At 40.8% G+C, this 12,246-nt stretch overlaps 1 protein-coding gene across 6 annotated transcripts in view; it reads left to right on the forward strand.

Moving 5' to 3' along the window:
* Window positions 1-12,246, forward strand: part of AKTIP (AKT interacting protein) — a 26,726-nt gene continuing 14,480 nt past the window's right edge. For 4 of the 6 annotated variants that reach the window (XR_008466437.1, XR_008466440.1, XR_008466438.1 and 1 more), the window contains exons 1-10: window positions 51-109; window positions 3,120-3,210; window positions 4,543-4,657; window positions 5,994-6,199; window positions 8,196-8,260; window positions 8,348-8,448; window positions 9,793-9,881; window positions 9,955-10,053; window positions 10,275-10,382; window positions 11,074-11,134. Coding sequence is in view for 2 of the 6 variants with exons in the window: in XM_054201644.1 (XP_054057619.1) it covers window positions 4,616-4,657; window positions 5,994-6,199; window positions 8,196-8,260; window positions 8,348-8,448; window positions 9,793-9,881; window positions 9,955-10,053; window positions 10,275-10,382; window positions 11,074-11,134 (771 nt within the window). In the remaining 4 variants the exon portion in view is untranslated. Of the gene's footprint in view, window positions 110-3,119; window positions 3,211-4,542; window positions 4,658-5,993; window positions 6,200-8,195; window positions 8,261-8,347; window positions 8,449-9,792; window positions 9,882-9,954; window positions 10,054-10,274; window positions 10,383-11,073; window positions 11,135-12,246 lie in introns of all 6 variants that reach the window. The other 2 variants (XM_054201645.1, XM_054201644.1) reach the window with 2 other exon arrangements.

The following is a 12,246-nucleotide window of genomic DNA, read 5'->3' on the forward strand; positions in this document are numbered from 1 at the left end:
CGGTGCCAAGGGGCGGGCTTTAAATGGGGCAGCGGCGGGGGTAGAGGGGGAGCGGCGGCGGCGGGGCCTGGGCCGCGCGTGCAGCGGAGCGGCGGGAGCTTCGGTTCGGGTGAGGGAACGCGCGAGCGGGAGGGCGGCAGCGGCACCACAGCGTCGGGCCCGGCCCCGCCTGCCCGGGCGCGGTGCCCGCGGGGAGGAAACGCCCGCCGGCGCGGGAGGGCGACTGAGGGCCCCGGCCGCGCTGAGGGGCGGCGGCGGGGGGTCGTCAGCCAGCGCCCTGCCGGGGCCTTCACCTGTCGCCGGGAGGGGCTAGGGCGGCGCCCGCCCGCTCGCCCCGTGCGGAGCGTCTGCCGGCCCCCTGCGTGAGGCGTCCCGCGGTCGCTGAGGGCCCTGGGGCGGGGGCCCGGCGGGCCTCTCTCCGCGTCCTCCCGAACGGCGGGGCACTGCCGCGGCCTCGGCGTGAAATGCCGCCGGGAATGTCAGGGGAGGGTTCGCCCCGCTTGAGTCTGGGGAATTCCCAGAACTGATGTGTTTTCCCTGCTGTGACCCACCGGCCCCCCAGCTGGCGGATCCCTCTGGAAGCCCAGCCATCCCGAGAAACTCGGCAGGCCATCCCCTGTGTGCTTAAACCGGCAGCTCTTGTACAAGAGCTGGCTCCTCACAAGAGGTGCGTTAGGGGACTGAAGGCAGAGCAGCAGGTGTCGGTGTGAAAGGTGCGATCTGTCCGTGGAAGAAGAGTTGGCAAACAGGCTTGACTGGCCAGTGTTCCTGTTGGCTGCCAGCATTCCTTCGGCAGCTGCCGCCTTGTGCAGTGGGTTCAGGTGTAGGGTAGGGAAGTCCTTGGGTCCTAAGAAGATCAGGAGTATGGGTGCTGAGGAGGAATGTGTTCTGATGTAAACTGACAGAGTTGCTGGACAAAGGTGTAATAGTGTCGTGATCAACACGTGTTGTTCTTCTCTAGTGCTCTGCCTCATCAGCTCTGTTGTTTCTTAGGGGTAGGAGTGGTTCCCTTCCTTTTTAGGTAGGGAATAAAATGCATAAAAGCATATATATATATATATATATTTATATTATAAGTTTATCCATTTTTTGCTTCTTGAGGAATTGTTTATGTATCCAGGAAATACTTAGAAAAGTGCTCTGTTCCAGGCAGGTGAAGTTTTTGTCAAATTGGTTTAGTGTGATATTTAATCTAATGCTGATGATGGGGGAAAAATATGACACGTGATATGACAGGAGGTAAAAATAATAGAAGTAATCTTTAATGACAGTACCTGGCGTAGAGAAGGAAAAGGTGCAAAAGCAAAGTACTTAAAATTTTTGTTTTCATTAGTGATAACTTTTGTTTTTTGAAGTATTTTAGAGTGATGATAAAGTACTACATGAATTTACACTTGCTCTGACAGATGTCATGTGTACCTCAGTGCTGGTGAACGTCAACATGAGGTTATGCTTGGTGGCAGGTGGCTTTCTTGGTCCAGGTGTGGTAGGACCTTAGTAATGCGGTGCTGTATAGAAGTTAGAAGGCCTTTCCAAGAAGCAGCATTTGAAATAATGTTTCTTCACAAGTTTGTGTTGTGTCTTTTTTTAGTTGCAGTTGTTGTGCTAGACGGAAAACATTATCGAAAAAGATAGCTATAAAAAGCCCATGTCAGGAGGACTGCTTAGTAGGGTTGCTGTTGCTTTCTGTTCTTGAAGTAGTAGAAATTAGTAGAACGTATTACTGAGTGGCACACTACTAAGCCGCCTCTTAATTGAGGCACTGTGAATGATGACTGTGAAAGGAGACAGGGTGGTTTTGAGTGTATTGGGTTCTTTTGGGAAGCTGATGGTTTCAGTAGTTACAGCACTATAAGCTGCCATAATGGTAGGTACCTTGTAGTAGATGGAATGACTAAACTGCCTAGAAATTCCGCTTAATGACATTGGGACTTGCCTCTCCTTATGTGCTGCAGACCGTCTGTGTAGTGAGAAGCAGGAAGAATGCTCTAATGTAAATATGCTGTTACTTGGTTTTTTTTGGTTTTTTGTTTTTTTTTTTTTTAATTATTCTTGTGATTGAAGTGGGGTAGTAAATTGTGAGGTGAAGGTACTGGAGAGCATAAGCAATCACATGTACGTTTCCTGTACTGAAATCATTCTCCACTCCCATGTAGCATAGCTGGAAGGGAGTGAGTGATTTGAAATAAACAAACTCTTAAACACCTTGAAAGGCTTTTTAAATGACCCTCCTCTGGGAAGCTGGTACTCTGAGGTTATTAGTTTTCCATCATAAATAGTATTTTAGCAGGTGATTGAGACTGGAGACAAGAAGTCTGTTAATAAGTTTAGGACAACACTGTATATCACTTACTACTGGCAGGCAACTGGATAAAAGATCTCTGTGCAGGAGAATCTATGTAGCTTAACTAGAGCTAACATAATGTTTTATTTGGAGATATAAACTGTTCTTAATAGCCTGTAAACAGGCGTCTCTCTAATGAAAAGCTTTTCAACAAAGCTCAAAGTGTACTGAGATGCAGAGCTTCCTTCTGAAAGGTGGAGTAAGTGACTGAACTCCATCTAGCGCCAGTTATCAAGCTTCTAGATCGGTTCCCTGTTTCACTGGTAATAGGTTAGGCTGTTTTTTGCGTACATGTCTCATTCTTTGTCCTGTTCAGCTCCTGCATCTCATATCTCTGGTTCTGGAATAATGCAATTTATATTATTTAGTCTTAAAAAACACCAGCCCAAACCAAACAAACCAAGAAAAAAGTTCCACCCAAACCCCATAATTATTCCAGATTCCAGCTAATTGTCTTCCAACCTGTACCTCAGCTTCCAGCACTTTTCTCTGTTGTCAAAGCCATAGCACTCAGGTGCTCTCTTTGTGCGTCAGTTCCTCCACCCTCTGGTTACACTGAAGTTTCCTGAGGAAATGTCTTGTACCTTCCTCGCCAAGCGTCTTGCTGTCTTCCTTAGTCTGGCTGAGTTTCATGGAAGAGAAGAGGCCGATGGCATAGCCCTCTGGCATGGCTCTGCTTTCCAGACAGGAGATAGGGAAAAGTGAAAACATCTTCTCCCTGCTATCACAGGGCATGCCGCAGCACAGTAACCGTGCTTTGACTTTCTGTTTTCAGTGGCTCAGAATGATGTGAGACTCTTTGGCTGCTGAAGAGGAAAAATATCTGGAGGAATCATGTGTACCGGAATGTTTGAGATGATTTTGGGGTGGGGAAATTAATTAATTTTCATTACTTTTCTGCATGGTGCTTGCATTTTTTGAATGCTTGGCTGCTATACAGTCTGGAAGGATACCTGTGATTTGATATCAATGTTGCTTTTAAAAATTTACCGTTGCTAAGCTTTCTTTGGATAAATCCTCTGGCTTATTTTTTTTTTCTTTTAACAATGTGAGCATTTCTTTTCCTTTTAGGAAGATTTTTGATCATAATATTACCGTTTAGTGTATAAACTAACCAAAGCAGTGGGTGATCAGGTGGTGCCTCCTTACTGGAGAAAAACTTAGTGTTGACCACAATAGAAGCCTGTGTCATTTTCTCTTGTTTCTCTTACATCCTATGAATTGCCTTGGTCAATGTTGTACAACTTTCTATTAAAGAAATTGAGTAAAGTGAATTCCCTTGAAACCTTAGTTAATATAGCCAGAAATGGGGAGGTGGGTATGGAAAGGGAAACTAGGACAACTGGGCGGTGAGGGGGGGAAGAGAGCAGAAATAGGCTATGCTAGACAAGAGAGTTGTGGATAAGAGTTCTTGTGTAAACAATAGCAAGACTTTAAAAAAAAAAAAAAGAGAGAGTGAGAGAAAAACAAGGACATACACAGTAGATGACACACTGAAACTCTAAATAATGCTGAAGTCTTTGTTATTGAACTGCTGATCTAAAGAGCACTAAGCCTTAGTGCTCATAATGAAACCATTAAATAAGCTACAGAAAAACTTCTGTGTTCTGCGGCTTTGTCTATTCCTGGTGGTGTTCCAAAGCAGACGAAAACAAAATGACACATAGATGATGCAAACTCAATGGGAGGATCATCTCTTTTACTGGGAATGGTAGAGATTTGTTCAAACTTGGAGTGCTTCAGAAACGTGCAAAGTCCGCACTGTATGCGAGGGGCATCACTTAACCATGCTACAGAGTAAGCCATTCTAGTACTGGCTCATGCTGGTCTGAAATGATGAAGTGATAACTTTTTAATATTTGCATGTGTAGAGGATCTTTTTTGCCTGTGCTGAGCCAATAGATGGTCTCTTTTTTCCAGTTGGCAAGACAAAGCGTAGAATAGAGAACTTACTTTCTAGCAGAAAGAAGGCAGGGATTCATGCACAAAAATTGTTTCATAGACAACTATATTATTGTGCTGGTGTCTGATATGTAATAGAGTTTTGGCAATTTTAGCTATTGTCAGTCTTAACTACAAGAATTTTTCTTCTGCAGTCAGCTTTATATTTTTGTAAGTTCAGAATTGGATCTGAATCCTGTTTTTATATTAAGTCTTGTTTATCTGTTAGAATGCATATTCATTCTATCTATTTTTAGGGTATAAACCAGAGAGGCCCAAGGACACTCTGAAGACACTGAAAAGCTGCATCCTTTGTTTGGAATACGCGTTATGAACCCTTTCTGGAGCATGTCTACAAGTTCTGTGCGCAAGGTAGATATTTAATGAATGGATGCCATAAGATCTTAACGTGCATTGAGGGGTGGTAGCAGTTCTGGAAAAGACCATCAAACAATCTACAAATGCAGTTGGAGTGTGTGTTTTATGACGAGGATTGTGATAATCTTCAATGAAAGTGTAAGCTAACTTTGAGCTGCATTAACTGGAATGTGCCTGTGGATGGAGTCTGCCCCAGAATTTGTTTACTTTTCTTATCTGAAGCATCTTTGAGTAGGAAAGACGGAACAAACTTGTTCAAATGGTTGAAGCACTTGTTTCTTAGGACATTTGTTTACTGTCGTATGTAGAACTTAGCCAGGTATTGCATGTGCAGTCAGTGTTGACAAAACTGCACCTCCATAATGCTATTGCTACTCTGTATTGTGTGTATAAAAGCATGATAGTTCTCAGGTTAATCCCTTCTCAGGTGTTCAGTGCCAGGGCAAATTATGTAACTTTGTTGATGACGCTTGTGACATACGTATTGTTACTGATCCAAGTCTCAAGCGCCTCGAAACAGTATAGGCTAAGTCATGTCTTTAGTTTCACCACAACGAGCCTAATCACAAGTGTGTAGCCTGCAGATTTGTCTTGGCAGTCTACAGAATGATTTTGAGGTCTGTACACGATGTAGCAGTGACCAATTAAGTAGAAAAGCTTTTTTGTTTTGTTTTTTTTTTTTCTTTTTTAATAAAATACAGCATAGGCATAAAAAGGTTACTATAGCAAAACTGTTTAAACTGGGCTTGATGTCACTGCTAAACAGTGATTCCCCCACAGTGGGAATGCACTATATGATCAGTTCCAAGTGGGATGTTGGTGTCTTAAGCACAGGCAGGAAGTGAAATACGTGAAGTTTTCTGTAGAAAGTTCTTGTTTCATCTCAGCTTTACTACACTAGTTTTAAAGACTCTTTGAAGTCTAGAACACAAGGATGCTTGTCAGTGGAAATGATTTATCGTGGTGCACTGTGTGCTAGAAATAGATTGACTTCTAAGCTGATGTTATATACTATCTGGTTCCAGTTTCTAAATGAATGTAAGCCTCCTTAAGCATTTGTCCTAATCTGCAGATTTCCTATCCATCATTGATTACTTCTGTACTTGTAGGCTAGGTTTGATTGAATAAAAGTCTATTTAAAAACAAACCCCAAAAAGACACCACCCCCCCACCCACAAGCAATAGAACACCAAAACCCAAGATATGTTTGTTTCATTGGCCAAACTTCTAATTACCAAGTTTGGGATTAAACCTATGTTAAAATATGTTCATATATTAAATGCTTATGAAATATGACCTGTAATGTCATAGCTCCCTTTTAATCTAACAGAGACCTGACGCTGACGAGAAAACTGTGAGTGGAGAGCTGCGAACCAGTCCTCTACGAGCCTCTACAAAGAAACAGTTGCCTTCTATTCCAAAGAATGCTGTGCCAATAACAAAACCTGCTTCCCCTGCCACGTCGTCCCAGTCAACAAATGGAACACACGCTTCTTATGGGCCTTTTTATCTGGAGTATTCCCTCCTTGCAGAATTGTAGGTTTTCACTTTTTTTTTTCTTTTTTAGGTGACTGGGCTTATGCTTCAATGGGAAGAAAAAATGCACAGAGATCTAATTCTTGCATGGTGCCTTTGCCTTAGTCCTTGAAGAAGGCAGTCAAACTTAAGTCTCACAAAATTCTTTTTCTAGAGCAGCAGTCTATCTCTTGAGGTAGCAGGGAAGAGGAGAATGAGATGAGGGTGTGTTTAGGTGTGGTTCTCTGAATTCATGTATTTTTCAGTCTTCAAGTAAACACATTTTGGGTTTAGGCATCCTGACCAGTGGCCCTAATAGCTTTTTCATCAGAAATACCAAATTTTTGAACCAAATATTAAAATAGAAGGAAGTAAATGTCTAGTGGGAATATGGTTGTGAATGTATGGTACTGTCTAATGGAGTTTAGGATGTGGGAGCTTCCTTCGGTTGTTACATGGAACACTTGAACACCACCTGATATGGCTTATTAAATGGATATTAGGAAGACTATATTCTTTCCTGTCTTTCAGTGATATTTAACATGAAATTTATGAGGGAGGAGTTAGTGTGATTTAAATAGGTTTCCTTGGATCAGTTGCGTTTGATCCAATCTAGTGATTTGTAGGCTACTGTGGGAGCATACAAATCTCTTATTTGTCTGCAAAACTTACTCGTTATGTAAAGTTACATAAACTATTCTCTGCTACAAAGCTGAAGGGACTTCCTCTGTAATAGATGTACTGGATTCTCAAGTATGTAGAGCCCTTTGGAATGAAATCCCTGGAGTCCTTATGCAACACTGACTCTCAGTTCTTGCATTTAACCATTAAATTGAAAGTGAGACCTCTCAAAACTTTTTTTTTTTCAGGGAATTGACCCTGACTTCTTAGTTCAGGAAATTTGTTTTTCTTCTGCAACATGCAAAAACATATTGGTATCATAATGTGAACTCCTCTTGTTTAACAAGTACGTTATTAGGGAAATAATAATGAAAATTATGGAAATCATAAGCAGAGAACTATGTTAATGTTTTGCTTTAATATTATTGTTTATTTGTGTACGCATGAGGCGTTCAGTTTACTGGGCCTATATGCCAAGTAACTGGAAAACCTATGAAGTGAATAATTCAGTTTATCATTTATAGTGTTCAGTAGAATCTGCATACCGTACAACTACAGCTGGTTGAACTTACTAGCAACTTCTTCTGTTTGTTTATTTAAAAAACAGTAAAAATAGCACATTTTGCCCTGCTAGTATGGTTGATTATCAAATGGACTTTCCTAAAAGGCAAAGGGAGAGATAGAAACTCTTTTCATAATGCACTGATCATTGATGACTGAAGGTGATGGCTGGATTATCATCTCAAGAAGTGAGATAGCAAATAAGTGCAAGTTGGGAAAATGACTTGGTCCATCCTGTTAATGAGATGCCTCGAATCACTCGGTTCAGCTTTCTAAGATACCCTGCTTCTTGCCTGTCTTTTTTTATTCTCTGTTACTTTGTTTTGTCAGTTGCCACTGTAATTTCAGTTTGATCTGCAGCATAGTTTTATCTAAAACTGAAAAACTACTTGTTTAAAATTGAAGTTAAAGCTTTGGTCACATTTCAGAATTAACCACAATTGACTGCAAGTCTGCATTCAGAATGACTTAATTGCATTTCTTTTTTTTCCTTCTTTACTTTGAAACTGGGGATTTGGTAGAAAAGTGGAAATTTCAGTACTGACATGCATTAAATGCATTCTGCTTTCCTGTTTACAGTTTTAACTGGAGAAATAATGTTTCCCATTAGTAACTCTTTAAGTGGAGGGGTAGGAAGAGCAAGAGCGAAAGAATTTGGTTTCACTAGTTTTCTGCCGCCTCCTTCTGTGGGGAATCTGCCCTTGGGAACTGATTGTAAGTTTGCGAAGAAGTCCCTTGTTAAGCTGTTGGCAATACATTTTGAGTTCATTGTTGTCAACTTGCTGTAGGTGTAGTGTGGTTGTGGAGCTGTTCTAAATACTGATTTTAATTGCAGTACCTTGGTTGTAAAGCAGAAATTGCCAGGTGTCTATGTGCAGCCATCTTACCGATCAGCATTAAGTAAGTTTAAACTTAACTTTTTTTTTTTCATATATATGTTATTTTTTTCTTAAATTCTTTCACTCAAGCAAACTTTCTCACTTGCAGTGTGGTTTGGTGTAATATTCATAAGACATGGGCTGTACCAGGACGGTGTATTTAAATTTACTGTCTATATTCCTGATAATTACCCAGATGGAGACTGCCCGGTAAGTGGTTGTGTGTGTCTTGGATTTTTATTGTTTTCTGGTGTTTTAAGTATGACCTTTTGTTAAAGCTAACGTAGCTTCTCGTTTCCTTAAACTAGTTTTGTTCAATTGGCTGGGCTCGTTTGCGATGTCTTGTACATATTTCCTAGCATCTGTGGAAGAATCATGTTACTCTGAATACTGAGGCTGGTGTAGAGTGAATTTCATGAGGTTAAACGCATTAGAGTATTAAGTAATCAGACAGTTTTTTACCTCAGCTCTTGATCTGCTACTTCCTTGGCAAGGAAGTTAGCATTCAAACACTTATAAAGAAGTATCCAAATTCTGAGTAGCAATATAGTGGAACATAAAATCCAGGCACCTGTGCTGGGCTTGCTGTAGTACTGCAGGATTTCTTGCATGTCTCTCTTCTGAATTACGTAGAAATACTAAAAGAAATACTCTTTTAGAAATAACTAAAAGAGTTTGAGGAGAAAGTTGGTGAAACAGCGGGAGAGGGAGATAGATAGTATGGTGTTACCTTCCATCTCTGCTTTTTGTTTTTCTCTTTAGGGAAAAGTATCCAAATTATTACATCAATTAAAAAATAAAAATAATAAGAAAAGAATCTTGTGGCAGTCTGACTCTCAGGGCAGAGCAGCCAGTCCACTTGGCCAAATGTCTTTAAGAGGAAGATTGGGGGATGGGTCTATGTAACTGCTGTAGCTGAGGACAAGTTGCTATGTCAGGAAGCTGTCTGCTTGGTGTCAAGTTTTGTGTAAAGCTATCGTCTTTAGAAGGACAGATATAGTAGGAAACAGTTTCTTACAAAGGTTAGGCTTCGGTATCTCTCGTACAGCCATCATTCTTTTGCGAGCGTAGGGCTTCTGGTTGAAACCAAGTTTTCTTTTGGAAGAATGCACAAACACCAGAGGAAATTAGCTCTACAGAACTGAAGACAGTATGGTGTCACTGCACAGTTCACTTAAAAATGAGTAGGATAAAAAAAGTATTGATTGTAGCTCAAGTATGTAAAAAGCTTTCAGTCGCAAATAGCTAAACCAGAAAAACTCCTTTAATCTGATCTTATCTGATATTCTTACCTGTGTTGGCACTAGTGCTTGTGCAGTTAGCTGGATTAGTTTCCTGATTTGGTGATAAGCACGTGAGAGAGGACAAGACCCTGCATGTAATGTGGGTGTGTTGGGTTACAGTTTCACAGCTGGCATAAATCATTTCAGATTGCTTTCTTTTCGTACAGTAACAATTAATTAGTATTTGTAAGCAACATCTGACTGACCTTCACTCAGTGGTTTTAACACCAGGATTGAAGTTGTCATAATGAATTTCTTTTTTCTAATGCAGCGCTTGGTTTTTGATCTGCCTGTCTTCCATCCACTAGTGGATCCTTTATCTGGTGAACTGGATGTGAAAAGAGCATTTGCAAAATGGAGGTTAGTGGTAACATATTGATGTATAATTTGAAAGAAGTTTGTTCCTTTCTTCATTGTGCTTTATTCTTTTTAGGCGAAATCATAATCACATATGGCAAGTATTAATGTATGCTCGCAGAGTCTTCTACAAGATTGATACAACGAGTCCTCTGAACCCTGAGGCTGCAGTGCTGTAAGTATCTTCCATGCGTATAGACATGGTCTCGTAACAGATTTTTGCATAGACTTGCAGAAACAAGAGATTTGTAAAGTTGTTTATCAGTTCATGGTCTCTGCCTCCAGAGCTGGTTGCACTAGGAACTAAACTTGAGGCTTTGCCAAGTCTGTCTGTGCTTCTAGAGCAAACCTGTGCCTCCTTACAATTACTGAACATTACTTACTTCTCTTTTGCAGGTATGAAAAAGATATTCAGCTGTTCAAAAGTAAAGTGGTGGACAGTGTCAAACTATGCAGCAGTCATTTATTTGATCAGCCCAAAATAGAGGATCCCTATGCAATTATGTAAGTACCATGAGCAAATTTATCATGTCCTAATGTTTTGAGAAACAGTTTTGGTATAGTTGTTGATTTGAAGCCTTTTTCTGCCAAGTTGACTGACCTGCTTTTTCTTACATTTATAGCAATACTTTGAATATTCCTACCCTCATTTCCTTTCGTTTTAATGTTGAGAGAATCTTAAATATAATCACACTTGTGTTTACTGTTTTTCACTAAGCAACCAAGATTTAAAAAAAAAAATATCAAAAAAGCCCCAAAACAAACAAAAAAGTGCCCCAAACACCCCACCTGCCTCAAGTAGTGATACTCGTGGAGTAAATATTGCATTCGGGTTTTCCTGAACTCAATTTTCATGACTGTAGCTTCAGTTGTACATTTTAAATGCTTTTAAGCTTCATTGCCTGGGGGATGGCACAGTCAGCTCCGTAGTGAATGTGAGTTGCATTTCATGTAGCACCTGCTGAATTGCCAGCTCTCATTGCAAACAAAAATGAAAACCTAAGTGTTTCTTGTTGAAAAGATCCATGACGATTTGAATTTAGTTCTTATCTCTATGTTTTAACTCTGAAAACTCAGACTTGTAGTTTACTTGAAATTCAACAAACTAAACCAAGGAAAATTGCTGCTTTCTGCTCTGTCTATGCTGCCGTTTGCAAAAATGCAAAGTTAAGGGATAACTACACTTTCTCCATAGTTTTTCTCCATGGAATCCAGCTATACATGATGAAGCTAGAGAGAAGATGTTGACTCAGAAGGTATGGGCTAAGTCCAGATCCTCACTACAGTAAGGGTTTGTTGCCTGATAAGGAAAGAAAGGTTCTCTGTCTCTTTGTGATTAATATGTACTAGACAGACCTTATTCTACTCCCCTTCTGGATCAGCAGGCATGCTGAAACTGTTTTGGTCTCCTAATTAAGCAGTTATGTCACTGCTCTAACTTCAGTGTGTTAAGCAATTAATCATTTAGCCAGCTAGACAGCTTTGTTAGAACAGTTGTTGGCACACTTGGCAGACTTTTTTTTTTTAAGGGAGGGAAGGAGGGAAAAGAAGAGATCTGCTGACTGCCTATTAGCTTGTCCTGCACTTGTCATGGTAGTTACCACTTCTGCATAACCTCACAGTCCCCAACTTTTGTTCTCTTCTATTGAGAGATCTTTCATTACTGAACAAAGCTTTGGGGTGTTCTTCTCATTCCAAACCTTTTGAAGCAGCACAAGCAGAGTACGTTGCTCACGTTGCTAATGCTGCTGATTTCTAATAAGACAACATCAGCTAATCGAACGGTGCTTAGAGTTACTTCTATCACAAAGCACTCCTACTGATATAGCAAGAATGTGTTGGTTCATATAACTTTCACATGAGTAACACCTTTGGTTTTGGGGTAGGGGGTGCTTGAGTTTTTTGGTTCTTTTGACTATTTCCTTGCACTTGACTAGAGCTGGCACACAGGAATTCTGGGTCTGCGCTGAGTGGTGTGACAAGTCAATCCACTTGCAGTGCCCAGGAATTCTGAAATGGTGGCTGGTATCTTTGCTGATCTGGCAAGGCACTCTGAGTGTATTAGGTAATGACTGGGGCTCCTTGCACTATCAGTGTGCTGTGACTTGCTGCTTTTTATGTAATTAAAAAAAAAAAAGAATTTTTTTTTTGTCAGTCCAAACTTCAGTCTTCCTCACTGCAAGCTTTAACTCATGTTCTTGCATGTCTTTTGGCAGGAATGAGATTTTTAGATTGGTCTTAATACAATATGCTGCCTGTAAGCTCAGTGTAGCAATGTTCCCAACTGCCAGAGTCACAGCAGGGCTTGAGGTGAGGTGGCCTTTCTCCAGCCTTAGAACACACAGGGAGACATTTTGATTAGATTCTA

Source organism: Rissa tridactyla, chromosome 4 (genome assembly GCF_028500815.1).
Source record: "Rissa tridactyla isolate bRisTri1 chromosome 4, bRisTri1.patW.cur.20221130, whole genome shotgun sequence".
Classification (NCBI taxonomy): domain Eukaryota; kingdom Metazoa; phylum Chordata; class Aves; order Charadriiformes; family Laridae; genus Rissa; species Rissa tridactyla.